Source organism: Copadichromis virginalis, linkage group LG1, assembly GCF_057382275.1.
Source record: "Copadichromis virginalis isolate Kocher_CV1m ecotype Utaka linkage group LG1, C_Virginalis_male_GT1.1, whole genome shotgun sequence".
Classification (NCBI taxonomy): domain Eukaryota; kingdom Metazoa; phylum Chordata; class Actinopteri; order Cichliformes; family Cichlidae; genus Copadichromis; species Copadichromis virginalis.
Genome location: NC_140618.1, coordinates 2,968,853 through 2,987,314, shown reverse-complemented (window position 1 = coordinate 2,987,314; position 18,462 = coordinate 2,968,853). Strand labels below are relative to the sequence as shown.

General features: G+C 39.7%; 1 protein-coding gene across 1 annotated transcript in view; it reads left to right on the top strand.

Moving 5' to 3' along the window:
* Nucleotides 1-18,462, top strand: part of LOC146718116 (uncharacterized) — a 59,310-nt gene that overhangs the window by 26,063 nt on the left and 14,785 nt on the right. Inside the window, exons 26-38 of the mRNA XM_085464617.1 lie at nucleotides 4,479-4,562; nucleotides 5,290-5,405; nucleotides 6,481-6,552; nucleotides 6,623-6,773; nucleotides 6,858-7,051; nucleotides 7,323-7,471; nucleotides 7,899-7,949; nucleotides 8,152-8,216; nucleotides 15,846-15,929; nucleotides 16,657-16,772; nucleotides 17,848-17,919; nucleotides 17,990-18,140; nucleotides 18,225-18,418. Coding sequence (XP_085320743.1) covers nucleotides 4,479-4,562; nucleotides 5,290-5,405; nucleotides 6,481-6,552; nucleotides 6,623-6,773; nucleotides 6,858-7,051; nucleotides 7,323-7,471; nucleotides 7,899-7,949; nucleotides 8,152-8,216; nucleotides 15,846-15,929; nucleotides 16,657-16,772; nucleotides 17,848-17,919; nucleotides 17,990-18,140; nucleotides 18,225-18,418 — 1,499 coding nt within the window. The remainder of the gene's footprint in view (nucleotides 1-4,478; nucleotides 4,563-5,289; nucleotides 5,406-6,480; nucleotides 6,553-6,622; nucleotides 6,774-6,857; nucleotides 7,052-7,322; nucleotides 7,472-7,898; nucleotides 7,950-8,151; nucleotides 8,217-15,845; nucleotides 15,930-16,656; nucleotides 16,773-17,847; nucleotides 17,920-17,989; nucleotides 18,141-18,224; nucleotides 18,419-18,462) is intronic.

Sequence of the window (18,462 nt, the reverse complement as noted above, 5' to 3'; positions counted from 1 at the left end):
GAGAAAGTCTGTATGTAAAACATGAAAAACTCCAAACCCGGTTTAACTACAAAGGTGTACTCATTTCTTTGTAATGGTACTTTACCGTTCCAATGAAACAAAAAGAAAATCTCATTTTTAAAGTACATTTTTCGGCCATCCTGACCTATTTTCAGGGGCAAGAATGTTGATGTTAGACTGTGTTTTAAATCAGGTTGTGATCTTAAACTAACTATCACAGCACTGATTTCAGTTGTAATGTCAATTAGAATCCCAATTTGGCTTTTCTCCAGTCAGTGTTATGGTGAAATTTAACTTGTTCTTTTGTGTAATTGCACATGGCCCAGCAAAGGACCCCTTAGTAAACTGTACAGCATAAGTTTTCAATTCACTTTTGTCAGAAAACTTCACAGTATGAGAAGTTACAGCACAGTTTCTCCAAACGTGTGGTTCTTTTTCAGCCAGCGTGCTTTTAGAGCATCTACATTAGCTCATGTAGTAAAAGTACAATCAGTAAGTGTACTTTAACATTTGAGATTCCGAGTCACTCTTGCTTAGATCATGTGAACTATATCATGAACCTTTTTTTGTATAATGCATCAAACGTGTTCAAATCAGTTTATTTTCAATTTATTTTAACTAGAGACAAGCAACTCCTTTTTAGCTTCTGTTATGTATTTACCTCTCACACCTTAATCTAGATGTTAGTGTTCTCAGAGTTAACATGTCTCATGTTGCCATGTTGTATTTCTAATACCCAGCCTCAGTGTTCGCCCTGTTGACCCTCAAATCCAAACACCAATGATCTAGATATTCACAACATTCATAAGGAGATTCTTAAGGTCTTAAGTTTTGTTGTTTTTATGTTTTTATGTTTTACAAAAAAAAAACTTCACATTTTTTATATTTTTAAACGAAAGTGACATGCAAGGATATTTTTCTTTAGTGATGTTGCTTCAGCAATCTCAAATACTAATTATTCTGGGAATTTTTATGGTCAAACTATGTGATTTTCCAAATGTGTGTGTGTGTGGAGTAAAATGACCTTGTTCTTATGATGTTGTCACCGTGAATCATTTAGGATTAACAACACAAATTGTATCGATAGCAGAAACAGTCTTATAACTTATAATTCTCACACGTTACCGCTAGTTTTACAAACGCAGTCTTCTTCAGCTCTGTTTATGTAGCTTTTATGAAACTGATTTTCCATAGTACAAGTAGAATTTAATTTTTCTTTGCTCTCCAGTATAAATGCAATAATTTGCAGGCTTTTTACTGAAACTCTCACAATGCAACACTCAATGCTCAGAGCTTCATATATCAACAGCTCTGAAAATATCTTCTTTTTTAAAGTAATGTAGGACAGGATCTCTCACTCTCTGTGTCTCAAAAAAAACCCAACTAAACTGGCAATCACCACTAAACAAATGAAAGTAGTTTATGGCTTTTTTATCAGCTGCATTTCTTTCATTTATGTATTGATCCCATTGTTTATTGGTAATGCTTTTAGGTCACTGTTTTAGCATGTCTGCCTCACACTCCATTTAAACAGTTTAACAGATAGAGGTGGCATTGGAGTTTGTTGGGTGCTCCTTCTGAGACCGATCTGTTGCAGTCTGTTTGGCCACAGCTGTGGGTGCCTTCTTTGCTGATCGCTTTATTCTCTCTTCTAGCATACTCCTTAATCTTATCCAATTTCAGTTTATCCAACAACAGATGCAGCCTGTGATCCACTCATTTTAAGCATTCAACATAAGCAGCATGCCAAAATCCAAAACAAAGGCAACAGCAATTCCTTCAAACTCAGGTGAACGCCTGCAGAGCCACAGCACACACACACACCAAACCGAATAGCAAACGTAGCGGTGGGCGTGTCACAAAAACATCTTCTATGGTCAGAATCCAAACTGCGTTCAAACAAACAATACGCAGCACAAAAACACAGTTTACATACCACCGTCGTCTTCTCCTTATCTGTCAGACTAGCCGATTTTATGGGTGTAGTGTAGTGATGGGATTTCCGGCTCTTTTTAGAGATCCGGCTCTTTCGGTTCGGCTCACTAAAAAGAGCCGGCTCTTTCGGCTCCGAACCGGCTCTTCAGGTTGTTTTGTTGCTTTAATTAATTTATTATTAACAATAATATAAAATTATGCACAAAAGGAATTACTAACATAAAAACAAGTGGTTTTATTTATATATGTTTATATATAAATATATGCGGTGGCCCCTAGAGACAAAACACGTACAAACTCCAAAACACATTTCTAGCATGAACTGAACTTCCAAAGCAGAGCTACTAGATCACTTAAATTACACAATTGAAAGCATGTGTGTATTGTTTGTGTATTTATACACAGGCACTCATATATATATTCAAATAATTTAAAAAAAAGTTCATTTACCTGTTATTACCACACACCAAATCCGGTCGTTGGTACTTGCTGGCTTGTGTAGCCACAAGATAACAAAGGCTCAACACTGCGCCCAGCATCCTGGAGCACTTCTGTTGTCTTTTGTACGTGTTTTGAGTTTTTATATGCTTCTGAGTTTTTATATGCTTCTGAGTTTTTACGTGCTTCGGAGTTTGTACGTGTTTTTACGTGTTTTGGAGTTTGTACGTGTTTTTACGTGTTTTGGAGTTTGTACATGCTTCAGAGTTCGTACGTGATTTGAAGTTTGTATGTGCTTTGTCTCTAGGGGCCACCGTAAATATACTTTTATTTATTCACTCCACATAAAATGTAATAAATAAATCATATAATACAAAAATCAACTATTCACATTTCAAGTTTTAACTATTTAAATTTCAGCTTTTTCCTTTCACAAATTTAAAGTGAAAAGAACACAAAACACTGCAAACCACAACACAATTAAATATAAATTATAATAATATGAAAACTAAAAGAACATGCATATTCTCTGTCATATGGACCTGCATGAATAAACTTTCTCAATCCTTTATCTCTTTCTTAAGGTCTTAAGTTTTGTTGTTTTTATGTTTTTATGTTTTACAAAAAAAAAACTTCACATTTTTTATATTTTTAAACGAAAGTGACATGCAAGGATATTTTTCTTTAGTGATGTTGCTTCAGCAATCTCAAATACTAATTATTCTGGGAATTTTTATGGTCAAACTATGTGATTTTCCAAATGTGTGTGTGTGTGGAGTAAAATGACCTTGTTCTTATGATGTTGTCACCGTGAATCATTTAGGATTAACAACACAAATTGTATCGATAGCAGAAACAGTCTTATAACTTATAATTCTCACACGTTACCGCTAGTTTTACAAACGCAGTCTTCTTCAGCTCTGTTTATGTAGCTTTTATGAAACTGATTTTCCATAGTACAAGTAGAATTTAATTTTTCTTTGCTCTCCAGTATAAATGCAATAATTTGCAGGCTTTTTACTGAAACTCTCACAATGCAACACTCAATGCTCAGAGCTTCATATATCAACAGCTCTGAAAATATCTTCTTTTTTAAAGTAATGTAGGACAGGATCTCTCACTCTCTGTGTCTCAAAAAAAACCCAACTAAACTGGCAATCACCACTAAACAAATGAAAGTAGTTTATGGCTTTTTTATCAGCTGCATTTCTTTCATTTATGTATTGATCCCATTGTTTATTGGTAATGCTTTTAGGTCACTGTTTTAGCATGTCTGCCTCACACTCCATTTAAACAGTTTAACAGATAGTGGGAGGAAGGTGGCATTGGAGTTTGTTGGGTGCTCCTTCTGAGACCGATCTGTTGCAGTCTGTTTGGCCACAGCTGTGGGTGCCTTCTTTGCTGATCGCTTTATTCTCTCTTCTAGCATACTCCTTAATCTTATCCAATTTCAGTTTATCCAACAACAGATGCAGCCTGTGATCCACTCATTTTAAGCATTCAACATAAGCAGCATGCCAAAATCCAAAACAAAGGCAACAGCAATTCCTTCAAACTCAGGTGAACGCCTGCAGAGCCACAGCACACACACACACCAAACCGAATAGCAAACGTAGCGGTGGGCGTGTCACAAAAACATCTTCTATGGTCAGAATCCAAACTGCGTTCAAACAAACAATACGCAGCACAAAAACACAGTTTACATACCACCGTCGTCTTCTCCTTATCTGTCAGACTAGCCGATTTTATGGGTGTCACTGTGCGCCAAAGCCGAGGACGCTCAGAATGATTCGGATTAAACTGTGTCAGTCGGAGCTTTTATGGAGTCTTACAGTAAACGGATTATTGCATTTAAAAGAACTGAGAGACTTCAATTTAATTTTGTTTATGCAGCGCCAAATCACAACATCAGTCACCTCAATGCGCTTTATACTTTAAGATCTACATACAGAGAAAAACCAACAATCATATGACCTCCTATGAGCACTTTGGCGACAGTGGGAAGGAAAAACTCCAGAACCAGGCTCAGGGCTTCTACTTTCCTTCAAAATAAAAGCTTCACATGAGTCTCGATAGCAAAAATCTGACCAGTGTTGGTGTTGCAGGGTCACACTCAGGCTGTGAGGAGTTTGGCCTTCAGTCCTGATGGGAAGTGGTTAGCTTCAGCGAGCGACGACTGCACCGTCAAGGTACGACCTGATCTGACGTCTCACCTTTAATGTAAAAAATATATTTTAAGGATTGTTTTTCCCGGTACTTACATGTTGTGGTAACTCTGACTCTGTAACAGTAGATGCTGAGAAACCTTCAGAGTAACTATAACCTGCAGGAGTTACACGATGCTGTGAATGTAAACTGTGAAGCAGAACATCAGCAGCAGGAAACTGTGCAGAAAGGCTGGAAGACGTTAAAATGTTCCAGCTGGTCCTGGTTCATGTTTGGTAGTCACGTGTTCCCATAAAATAAAACGAGCGATTGAATCGCAACATTTTTAGATTCTTCTACATTTTAAAATGGTTTTAAAAGGTCCGTCTGTTGAATCACTTCAGTGTTTTAGGATTTTTAAGATCCATCTTTTCTATTAAAATAGTTTTCAGGACACTTCTTGACCCAGGTTCAGTTACATTTATTTAAATAAAGTAATAAGCTGGTGATGTGTAACGACTCGTTAGGCTAACATTTCATCGATGTTTAGAATTAAGTTTCATTTCATTTGCAGCGGTCGGATGTTCGGGTGTTTGAGAGCATCTTGGGAATTTAAAAGTGTGAACATGATGTGTTTATTCTGTAAATGCTGTGAAAGCATCAAACCGGCAGCATCCTGTAATAAAATCGCTCATTCTGATTGGCTGAAGGAGGTGAGCTCTGCTCTCTTCCTGTTCGATGACCTCAGCCCTGTCCTCTTGTCTCCATCAGCTGTGGGACCTGGCTCAGGGGAAAACCATCACGGAATTCAAATCTCACACCGCCGCCGTCAACATCGTCCAGTTCCACCCCAACGAGTACCTGCTGGCCTCCGGAAGCTCCGACAGGTACGTCGCCGCAGGCCGAGCGCCCGAGACGCAGCAGCTCGGAGCTGAAGGAGCGACTCATGAGTGGAATCAGTGTTTGTGACACTTTGTGGCTCGTTTAGTTTTTCTGTTTCATGAAGCTCAGAGGCTGCGCGAGGTTGTCCTCTCTCTGTGCCGCCAAGATTTTATTTTGGTGCTGAGTTTGATTGTTTGTGGCATTTTTTTAAATGTAACATTTCTTTTAGTCTGAAATTCTTTTACTTTTTTTCACATACATGTCCTGTGTCTTCTACATGTCCTCTGCATGTGCCACTAAATCATACATTTATAACTAAAAGTAAACAGGAAATATAATATAAATATAATAAAATGGAAATAATAACTCATCCTTTCTCCAACACAACCAGCAAGTGCACTCAGTATTTAATCATTTCTTTATTTTTGCATATGAAGTATAAATAAGTATTCCAACATGAATCACTTAAATTGATTATTATGTTTAATTTGAGGACATCGACCTGGTGTTAGAGACAGTTTATAAGTTACACCAGCAAGCAAAGCTGTAGTTTGTGGCCTGATTTTCCGATTGTCATGTGATCGTGATGGAGCCGTTAAAGCTTTGAATGTGTCACTTCAAAGAAATGAGACATTTTGTAGGTTTTGGCCTGTTTTAGTGACAGAACAGGGAGCAGGGTCATTTTTATCTCAAACAGTTTATTGATGGAATAAATCTTACTCTCATTTATGAGAATAAGAAGTGACTCAAACACATACTTTCTTCAATTAATTATAAAAATGTCTTTAGCTTAGCTTGTAGTTAGAGCTGGGTTAGGCGACCCTAACCATCCCTCAGGTTCCTGGGGACTTCCCATGATGCACTGAGAGGTGCACTTTGCCCTCCACTCCCTCTTTTGTTCGTGTTTCGTTCCTCTTTTCTCTTTCTCCTCATTTACTGACTTGTCACTGCTGACCGTGGATCTGTTGGAGGTCTCTTCCTGTTCCTCAGCCGTGTTGTAGCGTCTTCACCTGACACTATAAAACACCTACAGGTGTCTCTAATGAGCTGCAGCTGTATGAACTCTGCATGTGCTTGCAGGACCATCAAGCTGTGGGATCTGGAGAAGTTTACGATGATCGGCTCGTTGGAGGGCGACACGACTCCGGTCAGGTGAGTTTTTCCCCGTTGCAGCAGGGTGTAACTGGAATGTGACCTCTGACCCCTGTCCCTGTGGTTTCAGGTGTATATGTTTTAGCCCAGATGGCTCCTGCCTGTACAGCGGCGCCACGGACTCGCTGCGGGTCTTCGGCTGGGAACCGGACCGCTGCTTTGACGCGGTGCCGGTGAGCTGGGGAAAGGTGTCTGACCTCGCCATCTGCAACCAGCAGCTGGTGTGTAGCTCCGCCCACCGCTCAGTAACAGTACTGTGCAGAAGTTTTAGGTAATCTTAATCTTCCACCTTCTCCTCATGTCAGATCGGCGTGTCTCATCAGCTGTCGAGTGTGTCGTCCTACGTGGTCGATCTGAAGAGGGTAAAGAAGAGCGGTGGCGCCGTGATCCAGGGGATCATCCAGGACGACCAGCCGCTCACAGAGCCGAAGAAGGACCCCAAAGGAGCGGCACTGCGAAAGAACTACGAGAGACCCACGACCACCTGCAGATCGCAGAGGTACGGCACACTGAGAGACAGGAGAAAATACTCCAGATACTGCAAGTACTGACTCCTGGATTTAAAGTTTTATACATGAGCCACTGGTTTCATTCATCAAACACTCAGATCACATGTCATATATATATATATATATATATATATATATAAAATCTTATTTGACTTCAGTGGAAAAGTTTCGCTTCCAGATTCTTTAATAAAAGTAAATAAAGTAAAAAATTTGCAGTTTTTCTTCTAAAAACAAACAAACAAATGTTTGTGATGTCATCAGGTTGAAGCACCGTTCAGAGTCTGACAGGCGGAGCCCCGAAGGGGAGAGGCGGAGCCCTAGCGAGGACGAGGCGGACGAGAAGCTGTCGTCTGCTGAGATCCACAACGCCGAGGACTACAAGGCCATCTTCCAGCCAAAGAGCGCCATCTGTAGGTGGACCCGGAGCATGCAGCTCAGATGTTGAATAACGAATACAGTTATACGTACATACAACGAGATCTGTGAAATATTGCTATTGAAAAGGACGCTGAGTTCATCTTTAATCAACACTGCACCAACAAAATCTGTGTTTAGTTTCCCCGAAAGCTTCTATTTCCTCACCTGTTGATCCACCTGCAGCATCGCCATCAGTTCTGCTCTGGCTGATTTTGAGAAGCAGGCCATATTTGAAAAGTGAGAGGAGTAAACATTACTCGCTGTAAGAGCCAAACAGGATGGGAGGATCTGATTGGTTCTTTGTGCCTTTTTAAAATATTCATCCTAATGAGGACAAAGACACTCTCGTCATTTCTTCTTTTGTTTTCATGTCGTCACATTTATTTTGCAGTCTGAGCTCCTCGTTCTCCTCTCTTCCAGCTCGCACTCCTCCTAAGATGTCGGAGCCTTTTCCCGCTCCTCCAGAGGACGGTGAGTCCAGCACAGCTTCACGTTTCTGTGAGACATCAGGAGACGACGCGCCTCCGACGTTTCAGTTTATAGATGAAACACGAACAATAAATCACGTGTTCGACAGTGAAAAACACACGACACAAAAACACACGACAGAGGTGTTTCAGCTCCTGTTTTGTGGTTACTGGGTCGTTTCCTGATGATTTCTTCTTCTGCTCAGAGTCCATTTTGGCGATCAGCCGGCAGCTGAAGGACATAAAGACTCATTTTCCTGATAAACAGCAGGTCAGTGAACGCAGCAGCCGTGTGTCTGTGTGGAAACATGGACGCCTTAGGACAGCGGACTATAAATGCAACGAACCTATCAGAGCTCAAATACCTGCTGTTTACAACAAAGTAGTCCTCCAGCCGCTCGGTTTTCTCTTTCTTTAGTTAAAGATTTTTCTTTGTCTTCAGAAAATCAGTTTAATTCAAAACCATCTAAAACCTTTAACAGCTGTGTGACTTTGGTCTGAGTGCGGTTATATGAGAGGTTTTATGAGTCTAAATTAACAACTAAAATGATGTGTGAGAAATTATTTTGTAATAAATGAAGGCCATCATTCTTCTTGTGGCTTCATCAACAGTGCTCCCTCTGATCTCTGCCACAACAGAAACCTTAGGACACGCAAGGACAATAATTTTACTGACAGTAGTACCATCAGTCACACCTAAAAGAAAGCAAGCACAGCTACACAGTAATTAGGCTCTATAATATTGATGCTAATTGACTGAGAAAGAGTTAGGTGTCAAAAGAGAGTGATATTATACCCCTTTCGTCAAACGCAGTGATTTATGACCCCCTTAATTGATTTATGACCCCTAATTAAATTATCCCCTAATTAAATTATTCATGAGCTCCGGAAGTAGGAAGTAATTAAATAATAAAAATATGATATTCATAAAAATATGATATTCATAAAAATATGATATTCATAAAAATATAATTGATTATTTAGAAAGTTTCTTATATATCAAAATAGCATTCTTTTATTTCTTTAAGCAATTAAATTTTTATTTTTATTTTTTTTTATGCTCAAAAAACGCCATCTGGTGGCGGGTCAGTGTGTGTGTGTGTGCGCGCGCGCGCGCCCGAGGCTGTGTGTCTGGGCGCGCGGGGTGCGCCCGTGTCTCCGGACCGTGCTCTCTCGGGCTCCGTGCTCATGTGTTTAAAAATGTATTAAACCATATTAAAATTGTTTAGTTAAACTTGTGCTTTTGTAACGTTCAGTATGGCCACAAACACATGCTATATGCCTTGGGGGAAAACTTTATTTAGATTTATATGCATTTGTAGATTTAGAATAAAACTCATACTCAGAAAAAATTCGCGATCCCCTAACCCTCCTTAGATACATAAGCAGGGAAAACTCCTTAAAAAACCCTCCGCTATTTCTCCAAAACCCTACAATAACTTGTTAGGGTACCCCCTCTATTCCCAAAACCTTATATTCGATAACAGGGAAAATCCTGAAAAAATCCTTAGTCTTTTTTCTGAAATTCAGCGCCCCGCGGCTCCCTTCATGCTCAGCCAAACAAAGCCAAAACTCCTTTTAAAAATTTCTCCGCGATTTCTCCAAAACCCCTAGAATAACTTGTTAGCTACCCCTCTATTCCCCAAAAAAAAGCGCTATAATCCAAAAACATTGGGAAAGCTCCTTACTCTTTTTTCTTCAAAAACTTGCCTCTTGCTAGCTACCTCTAAAATTCTACGCAGAGTCTAAGTTCTACCTCGCTCTTAATCGCACCGACCCGCAACAGCTTCCAGAGCACAATTTTTTCCTGCTTGTTCGCTCCCCGCTCTGGTCCCGAATGCGCTGCTTACCTCGTTTGAAAATTCCCCCCTTAGACCAACTCCGCCTCACTGCGCCCCGCTGCCAATCACATAACCCTTGCACCGCTCCCTTCGCACCCCGGTTAGCCAATCCGCTCCAGCTCTGATTTTACGATCTCCCGCTGATGTTAAGACTATCTTCGAACCCCAGAAGAGATCTGACTTCAGACGTATCAACAACTGGCGCCGCTCAGACTGCTTGCGAGTTCGCATAGGGAGCGGCCGATTTCAACAGCAACTTGCGTCTCTTTCCTTATCCGCATATCATTCGGTAAGTGTTAATCTTCCTCTCTAACTACATTTTTGCATTTTCCTTTTTACCATTCTGTCAATCCTTTCATTTAAAAAAATAAATAAATATCACAATGGTTTGTAACAGGTACAATACACCATCCATCCATCCATTCGCCTCCACTTATCCTTTTCTCAGGCTCGCGCGGTGCGCTGGAGCCTATCCCACGTACAATACACTTTAAAATATATATAAGCTCCACTTTTAACTCCCGTAAAAGTTTATACATTACATGTCTACATCACCTATCATGGCCTCATCGGGTATCTCATATCATCTTGTTATTGTTATGTTATGCTCCTTTGATATTTTGCTAGTTTGCGTGTTTTAAAACTCTTTTTGTTTTTCTTTATATTTTTAGACCCAGATGTGTTAACCTGATCCCTGCGAAACACCAGCTCTGCGTGGATTTTGACCGCGAGTGACCGGATGTTGTTTCCGGCCTGAGGTTGCCTGAAATGCCGTGAGGCTCGTTTGAAAGATTGCGCCCGAGACCAACTCCGCCTCCAAGGCATGCCTACCTTTAGCTGCCACCAGTGAGATATCAGAGCCGGGCTCCACATATCCAATCAGGAGCATGAGCAAGACAGCTTTTGCAGACTCTCCAGAAATATACAAGTCCTTACCAACTGCTCTGCAACCCAGTGTTTCTGGTCCCCTCACTAACATCGCTTTTTGAGATATTTTTTATGAACCACCAAAAAAGCAATTTTACCCCACAGACTGGGTCTGAGGGCAGCAGCGGGGACAAATGATTGTAATGAAGCGACGGACATTTCATGGCTGGTCTTGCATAATCGTGAGTTATTATGTCATATGGTGATAAGTACATAGTTTTGCAAGAGGCATACAAGCACTGTGGAAAAAGTAATCATAAAACTGTTTTTGTGAACACCCTACGTTATGCTTTAAAAAATGTGATACATGTAATGTGATCATCAAAGAACATGATTTTTAAAAAAAAAAAAACTTTTATTCTTATGCTTTTAAAGTATGTCAGATTATCTTAAAACACTTATTTGTATGTTATAATGTTTTTCTTACACCATGTGTAATTTTTATAGACACCTTATTCATTGTATCAATGTGTAATTATGTATCTTTGATAAATAAATAAAATATTTAATCTTGTATTTGTGTACTTTCTGGTGATTCAATAAAAAATTAGTCACATATCGCTCTGATAAACACAGATGGCTGAAAGAAATGTTTGATGGAACAAAGGAAACAAGTGTCTTGCTGCTAAACTTTTAAGTCACCATGGTTTAAATGAGAAAGTCTGTATGTAAAACATGAAAAACTCCAAACCCGGTTTAACTACAAAGGTGTACTCATTTCTTTGTAATGGTACTTTACCGTTCCAATGAAACAAAAAGAAAATCTCATTTTTAAAGTACATTTTTCGGCCATCCTGACCTATTTTCAGGGGCAAGAATGTTGATGTTAGACTGTGTTTTAAATCAGGTTGTGATCTTAAACTAACTATCACAGCACTGATTTCAGTTGTAATGTCAATTAGAATCCCAATTTGGCTTTTCTCCAGTCAGTGTTATGGTGAAATTTAACTTGTTCTTTTGTGTAATTGCACATGGCCCAGCAAAGGACCCCTTAGTAAACTGTACAGCATAAGTTTTCAATTCACTTTTGTCAGAAAACTTCACAGTATGAGAAGTTACAGCACAGTTTCTCCAAACGTGTGGTTCTTTTTCAGCCAGCGTGCTTTTAGAGCATCTACATTAGCTCATGTAGTAAAAGTACAATCAGTAAGTGTACTTTAACATTTGAGATTCCGAGTCACTCTTGCTTAGATCATGTGAACTATATCATGAACCTTTTTTTGTATAATGCATCAAACGTGTTCAAATCAGTTTATTTTCAATTTATTTTAACTAGAGACAAGCAACTCCTTTTTAGCTTCTGTTATGTATTTACCTCTCACACCTTAATCTAGATGTTAGTGTTCTCAGAGTTAACATGTCTCATGTTGCCATGTTGTATTTCTAATACCCAGCCTCAGTGTTCGCCCTGTTGACCCTCAAATCCAAACACCAATGATCTAGATATTCACAACATTCATAAGGAGATTCTTAAGGTCTTAAGTTTTGTTGTTTTTATGTTTTTATGTTTTACAAAAAAAAAACTTCACATTTTTTATATTTTTAAACGAAAGTGACATGCAAGGATATTTTTCTTTAGTGATGTTGCTTCAGCAATCTCAAATACTAATTATTCTGGGAATTTTTATGGTCAAACTATGTGATTTTCCAAATGTGTGTGTGTGTGGAGTAAAATGACCTTGTTCTTATGATGTTGTCACCGTGAATCATTTAGGATTAACAACACAAATTGTATCGATAGCAGAAACAGTCTTATAACTTATAATTCTCACACGTTACCGCTAGTTTTACAAACGCAGTCTTCTTCAGCTCTGTTTATGTAGCTTTTATGAAACTGATTTTCCATAGTACAAGTAGAATTTAATTTTTCTTTGCTCTCCAGTATAAATGCAATAATTTGCAGGCTTTTTACTGAAACTCTCACAATGCAACACTCAATGCTCAGAGCTTCATATATCAACAGCTCTGAAAATATCTTCTTTTTTAAAGTAATGTAGGACAGGATCTCTCACTCTCTGTGTCTCAAAAAAAACCCAACTAAACTGGCAATCACCACTAAACAAATGAAAGTAGTTTATGGCTTTTTTATCAGCTGCATTTCTTTCATTTATGTATTGATCCCATTGTTTATTGGTAATGCTTTTAGGTCACTGTTTTAGCATGTCTGCCTCACACTCCATTTAAACAGTTTAACAGATAGAGGTGGCATTGGAGTTTGTTGGGTGCTCCTTCTGAGACCGATCTGTTGCAGTCTGTTTGGCCACAGCTGTGGGTGCCTTCTTTGCTGATCGCTTTATTCTCTCTTCTAGCATACTCCTTAATCTTATCCAATTTCAGTTTATCCAACAACAGATGCAGCCTGTGATCCACTCATTTTAAGCATTCAACATAAGCAGCATGCCAAAATCCAAAACAAAGGCAACAGCAATTCCTTCAAACTCAGGTGAACGCCTGCAGAGCCACAGCACACACACACACCAAACCGAATAGCAAACGTAGCGGTGGGCGTGTCACAAAAACATCTTCTATGGTCAGAATCCAAACTGCGTTCAAACAAACAATACGCAGCACAAAAACACAGTTTACATACCACCGTCGTCTTCTCCTTATCTGTCAGACTAGCCGATTTTATGGGTGTAGTGTAGTGATGGGATTTCCGGCTCTTTTTAGAGATCCGGCTCTTTCGGTTCGGCTCACTAAAAAGAGCCGGCTCTTTCGGCTCCGAACCGGCTCTTCAGGTTGTTTTGTTGCTTTAATTAATTTATTATTAACAATAATATAAAATTATGCACAAAAGGAATTACTAACATAAAAACAAGTGGTTTTATTTATATATGTTTATATATAAATATATGCGGTGGCCCCTAGAGACAAAACACGTACAAACTCCAAAACACATTTCTAGCATGAACTGAACTTCCAAAGCAGAGCTACTAGATCACTTAAATTACACAATTGAAAGCATGTGTGTATTGTTTGTGTATTTATACACAGGCACTCATATATATATTCAAATAATTTAAAAAAAAGTTCATTTACCTGTTATTACCACACACCAAATCCGGTCGTTGGTACTTGCTGGCTTGTGTAGCCACAAGATAACAAAGGCTCAACACTGCGCCCAGCATCCTGGAGCACTTCTGTTGTCTTTTGTACGTGTTTTGAGTTTTTATATGCTTCTGAGTTTTTATATGCTTCTGAGTTTTTACGTGCTTCGGAGTTTGTACGTGTTTTTACGTGTTTTGGAGTTTGTACGTGTTTTTACGTGTTTTGGAGTTTGTACATGCTTCAGAGTTCGTACGTGATTTGAAGTTTGTATGTGCTTTGTCTCTAGGGGCCACCGTAAATATACTTTTATTTATTCACTCCACATAAAATGTAATAAATAAATCATATAATACAAAAATCAACTATTCACATTTCAAGTTTTAACTATTTAAATTTCAGCTTTTTCCTTTCACAAATTTAAAGTGAAAAGAACACAAAACACTGCAAACCACAACACAATTAAATATAAATTATAATAATATGAAAACTAAAAGAACATGCATATTCTCTGTCATATGGACCTGCATGAATAAACTTTCTCAATCCTTTATCTCTTTCTTAAGGTCTTAAGTTTTGTTGTTTTTATGTTTTTATGTTTTACAAAAAAAAAACTTCACATTTTTTATATTTTTAAACGAAAGTGACATGCAAGGATATTTTTCTTTAGTGATGTTGCTTCAGCAATCTCAAATACTAATTATTCTGGGAATTTTTATGGTCAAACTATGTGATTTTCCAAATGTGTGTGTGTGTGGAGTAAAATGACCTTGTTCTTATGATGTTGTCACCGTGAATCATTTAGGATTAACAACACAAATTGTATCGATAGCAGAAACAGTCTTATAACTTATAATTCTCACACGTTACCGCTAGTTTTACAAACGCAGTCTTCTTCAGCTCTGTTTATGTAGCTTTTATGAAACTGATTTTCCATAGTACAAGTAGAATTTAATTTTTCTTTGCTCTCCAGTATAAATGCAATAATTTGCAGGCTTTTTACTGAAACTCTCACAATGCAACACTCAATGCTCAGAGCTTCATATATCAACAGCTCTGAAAATATCTTCTTTTTTAAAGTAATGTAGGACAGGATCTCTCACTCTCTGTGTCTCAAAAAAAACCCAACTAAACTGGCAATCACCACTAAACAAATGAAAGTAGTTTATGGCTTTTTTATCAGCTGCATTTCTTTCATTTATGTATTGATCCCATTGTTTATTGGTAATGCTTTTAGGTCACTGTTTTAGCATGTCTGCCTCACACTCCATTTAAACAGTTTAACAGATAGTGGGAGGAAGGTGGCATTGGAGTTTGTTGGGTGCTCCTTCTGAGACCGATCTGTTGCAGTCTGTTTGGCCACAGCTGTGGGTGCCTTCTTTGCTGATCGCTTTATTCTCTCTTCTAGCATACTCCTTAATCTTATCCAATTTCAGTTTATCCAACAACAGATGCAGCCTGTGATCCACTCATTTTAAGCATTCAACATAAGCAGCATGCCAAAATCCAAAACAAAGGCAACAGCAATTCCTTCAAACTCAGGTGAACGCCTGCAGAGCCACAGCACACACACACACCAAACCGAATAGCAAACGTAGCGGTGGGCGTGTCACAAAAACATCTTCTATGGTCAGAATCCAAACTGCGTTCAAACAAACAATACGCAGCACAAAAACACAGTTTACATACCACCGTCGTCTTCTCCTTATCTGTCAGACTAGCCGATTTTATGGGTGTCACTGTGCGCCAAAGCCGAGGACGCTCAGAATGATTCGGATTAAACTGTGTCAGTCGGAGCTTTTATGGAGTCTTACAGTAAACGGATTATTGCATTTAAAAGAACTGAGAGACTTCAATTTAATTTTGTTTATGCAGCGCCAAATCACAACATCAGTCACCTCAATGCGCTTTATACTTTAAGATCTACATACAGAGAAAAACCAACAATCATATGACCTCCTATGAGCACTTTGGCGACAGTGGGAAGGAAAAACTCCAGAACCAGGCTCAGGGCTTCTACTTTCCTTCAAAATAAAAGCTTCACATGAGTCTCGATAGCAAAAATCTGACCAGTGTTGGTGTTGCAGGGTCACACTCAGGCTGTGAGGAGTTTGGCCTTCAGTCCTGATGGGAAGTGGTTAGCTTCAGCGAGCGACGACTGCACCGTCAAGGTACGACCTGATCTGACGTCTCACCTTTAATGTAAAAAATATATTTTAAGGATTGTTTTTCCCGGTACTTACATGTTGTGGTAACTCTGACTCTGTAACAGTAGATGCTGAGAAACCTTCAGAGTAACTATAACCTGCAGGAGTTACACGATGCTGTGAATGTAAACTGTGAAGCAGAACATCAGCAGCAGGAAACTGTGCAGAAAGGCTGGAAGACGTTAAAATGTTCCAGCTGGTCCTGGTTCATGTTTGGTAGTCACGTGTTCCCATAAAATAAAACGAGCGATTGAATCGCAACATTTTTAGATTCTTCTACATTTTAAAATGGTTTTAAAAGGTCCGTCTGTTGAATCACTTCAGTGTTTTAGGATTTTTAAGATCCATCTTTTCTATTAAAATAGTTTTCAGGACACTTCTTGACCCAGGTTCAGTTACATTTATTTAAATAAAGTAATAAGCTGGTGATGTGTAACGACTCGTTAGGCTAACATTTCATCGATGTTTAGAATTAAGTTTCATTTCATTTGCAGCGGTCGGATGTTCGGGTGTTTGAGAGCATCTTGGGAATTTAAAAGTGTGAACATGATGTGTTTATTCTGTAAATGCTGTGAAAGCATCAAACCGGCAGCATCCTGTAATAAAATCGCTCATTCTGATTGGCTGAAGGAGGTGAGCTCTGCTCTCTTCCTGTTCGATGACCTCAGCCCTGTCCTCTTGTCTCCATCAGCTGTGGGACCTGGCTCAGGGGAAAACCATCACGGAATTCAAATCTCACACCGCCGCCGTCAACATCGTCCAGTTCCACCCCAACGAGTACCTGCTGGCCTCCGGAAGCTCCGACAGGTACGTCGCCGCAGGCCGAGCGCCCGAGACGCAGCAGCTCGGAGCTGAAGGAGCGACTCATGAGTGGAATCAGTGTTTGTGACACTTTGTGGCTCGTTTAGTTTTTCTGTTTCATGAAGCTCAGAGGCTGCGCGAGGTTGTCCTCTCTCTGTGCCGCCAAGATTTTATTTTGGTGCTGAGTTTGATTGTTTGTGGCATTTTTTTAAATGTAACATTTCTTTTAGTCTGAAATTCTTTTACTTTTTTTCACATACATGTCCTGTGTCTTCTACATGTCCTCTGCATGTGCCACTAAATCATACATTTATAACTAAAAGTAAACAGGAAATATAATATAAATATAATAAAATGGAAATAATAACTCATCCTTTCTCCAACACAACCAGCAAGTGCACTCAGTATTTAATCATTTCTTTATTTTTGCATATGAAGTATAAATAAGTATTCCAACATGAATCACTTAAATTGATTATTATGTTTAATTTGAGGACATCGACCTGGTGTTAGAGACAGTTTATAAGTTACACCAGCAAGCAAAGCTGTAGTTTGTGGCCTGATTTTCCGATTGTCATGTGATCGTGATGGAGCCGTTAAAGCTTTGAATGTGTCACTTCAAAGAAATGAGACATTTTGTAGGTTTTGGCCTGTTTTAGTGACAGAACAGGGAGCAGGGTCATTTTTATCTCAAACAGTTTATTGATGGAATAAATCTTACTCTCATTTATGAGAATAAGAAGTGACTCAAACACATACTTTCTTCAATTAATTATAAAAATGTCTTTAGCTTAGCTTGTAGTTAGAGCTGGGTTAGGCGACCCTAACCATCCCTCAGGTTCCTGGGGACTTCCCATGATGCACTGAGAGGTGCACTTTGCCCTCCACTCCCTCTTTTGTTCGTGTTTCGTTCCTCTTTTCTCTTTCTCCTCATTTACTGACTTGTCACTGCTGACCGTGGATCTGTTGGAGGTCTCTTCCTGTTCCTCAGCCGTGTTGTAGCGTCTTCACCTGACACTATAAAACACCTACAGGTGTCTCTAATGAGCTGCAGCTGTATGAACTCTGCATGTGCTTGCAGGACCATCAAGCTGTGGGATCTGGAGAAGTTTACGATGATCGGCTCGTTGGAGGGCGACACGACTCCGGTCAGGTGAGTTTTTCCCCGTTGCAGCAGGGTGTAACTGGAATGTGACCTCTGACCCCTGTCCCTGTGGTTTCAGGTGTATATGTTTTAGCCCAGATGGCTCCTGCCTGTACAGCGGCGCCACGGACTCGCTGCGGGTCTTCGGCTGGGAACCGGACCGCTGCTTTGACGCGGTGCCGGTGAGCTGGGGAAAGGTGTCTGACCTCGCCATCTGCAACCAGCAGCTGGTGTGTAGCTCCGCCCACCGCTCAGTAACAGTACTGTGCAGAAGTTTTAGGTAATCTTAATCTTCCACCTTCTCCTCATGTCAGATCGGCGTGTCTCATCAGCTGTCGAGTGTGTCGTCCTACGTGGTCGATCTGAAGAGGGTAAAGAAGAGCGGTGGCGCCGTGATCCAGGGGATCATCCAGGACGACCAGCCGCTCACAGAGCCGAAGAAGGACCCCAAAGGAGCGGCACTGCGAAAGAACTACGAGAGACCCACGACCACCTGCAGATCGCAGAGGTACGGCACACTGAGAGACAGGAGAAAATACTCCAGATACTGCA